Source organism: Aplysia californica, unplaced genomic scaffold, assembly GCF_000002075.1.
Source record: "Aplysia californica isolate F4 #8 unplaced genomic scaffold, AplCal3.0 scaffold00045, whole genome shotgun sequence".
Classification (NCBI taxonomy): domain Eukaryota; kingdom Metazoa; phylum Mollusca; class Gastropoda; order Aplysiida; family Aplysiidae; genus Aplysia; species Aplysia californica.
This window is the reverse complement of record NW_004797315.1, coordinates 979,600-980,976: the sequence shown is the minus strand read 5'-3', so window position 1 is coordinate 980,976 and position 1,377 is coordinate 979,600. Positions and strand designations below refer to the sequence as shown.

The 1,377-nt window shown below is 50.8% G+C and overlaps 1 protein-coding gene across 1 annotated transcript in view; it reads right to left on the bottom strand.

Moving 5' to 3' along the window:
• Positions 1-6: 6 nt before the first annotated feature.
• Positions 7-1,377, bottom strand: part of LOC101849034 (CX3C chemokine receptor 1-like) — a 215,233-nt gene continuing 213,862 nt past the window's right edge. The window contains exon 4 of the mRNA XM_005092355.3: positions 7-1,173. Within this exon, the coding sequence (XP_005092412.1) occupies positions 100-1,173 (1,074 nt within the window). The 3' untranslated portion in view covers positions 7-99. The remainder of the gene's footprint in view (positions 1,174-1,377) is intronic.

Genomic DNA, 1,377 nt, shown 5'->3' with positions numbered 1-1,377 from the left:
TCACCGAGATCCATATAAATGAGTCTACGGTGAAAGTCTTACAAATAATTAATTTGTAACCAAATCCCAGCCACGCTGCAGCCTGTAGCAGAAGGGACTCTACAAAAAAGCATTGCTGGGCCGAGCCCGCACTGAGAGGCGTCCAGGCGAAAACACGGAAACTTGCCCGTTTTCCTGAACAACACCGTTTTTCTTGACGTCACTCATGACAAATTTGTGCAGCTGCGCGGCTGACGGCGCGGAGAGTACGTTGGAGTGCGACTCGGTACGATGGCGGGAAAACTGTCTCTGCATCTCGTGCCTGAATTTCCGACCCGTCAAACAGTAGAGGTAGAAGTTGAAGGTGTTGTTACAGTACATGATGATGTTGACCACAGCCCAGGCGAGTTCCAGCCTCGCTTTACCTTGGGCAGTGCTGCCAACTTCCAGGGCTGAGCCACCCCGTTCCCACATGTTGTACACGCAAGTTGGTGACGTAGTCAGTAAAAAGATGGCGCTGAGGCCGAGAAGGATCGCGGTCATCGATGAAGCATGTCGTCTGCGCATCATGGCGTTTGTCCCCGAAGTGAGGTTGAGTTCAGCTGCGGTTTTGAGGGATAAAAACGTTTTCCAGACGATAATCGCGTTCCCGATAATGAGACAGACGAAAGGGAGCAACGATAGAACACACAAGTCAACAAGCGGCCAGATTTCGTGGACAAAGTATCGGTACTCGTCTGAAATGGCATCGCACACAAACGTTCCATTCGTATTGTGAACTGTCAACCCGAAGAGAAAGTGCGACTGTATACAGCAATGAAACACAACGATAAATCCGATGAGCATGCATGCCCGTCGCTTCGTGCAGAAGGTGTTCACTCTGTGAGGGAGACAGGCCGAGCAAGTACGCTCCAAAGTCATGACCACCAGAAGCCAGGCTGAGACCGAGAGAGAGACGTAGACCAGCCAGACGTGGGCCTTGCACAGGGAGGTGTGCTGCTTCCGGAGGTCAAGGTCGAAGGTCCAGTATATCCACCAGCGTAGGAGTCCAGTGTACAGCACGCACAGATCGGAGATAGCCAGGGCTCTGAGGTAGATGTGCATGGAGGTACGGCCGAGACGAAGACGGCGCAACATCAGCAGGATTAAGACGTTGCCGAATGTGCCGAACAGGAAGAGAATGACAGGGCAAACCTGAGCACGGGAAAGGGACATTGGATATAGAGGGTGATTGTTTGTATAACTTTACAGTGGTAATTTTGGGAGATTGTGAGAGAAGAAAGGGCAGAATAGGTAGCAAAGAACGTATGTCTGTATGTAAGAATCGAAATATGAAAGAATGCACGGCACACACACACACACACACACACACACACACACACACACACACACACACAC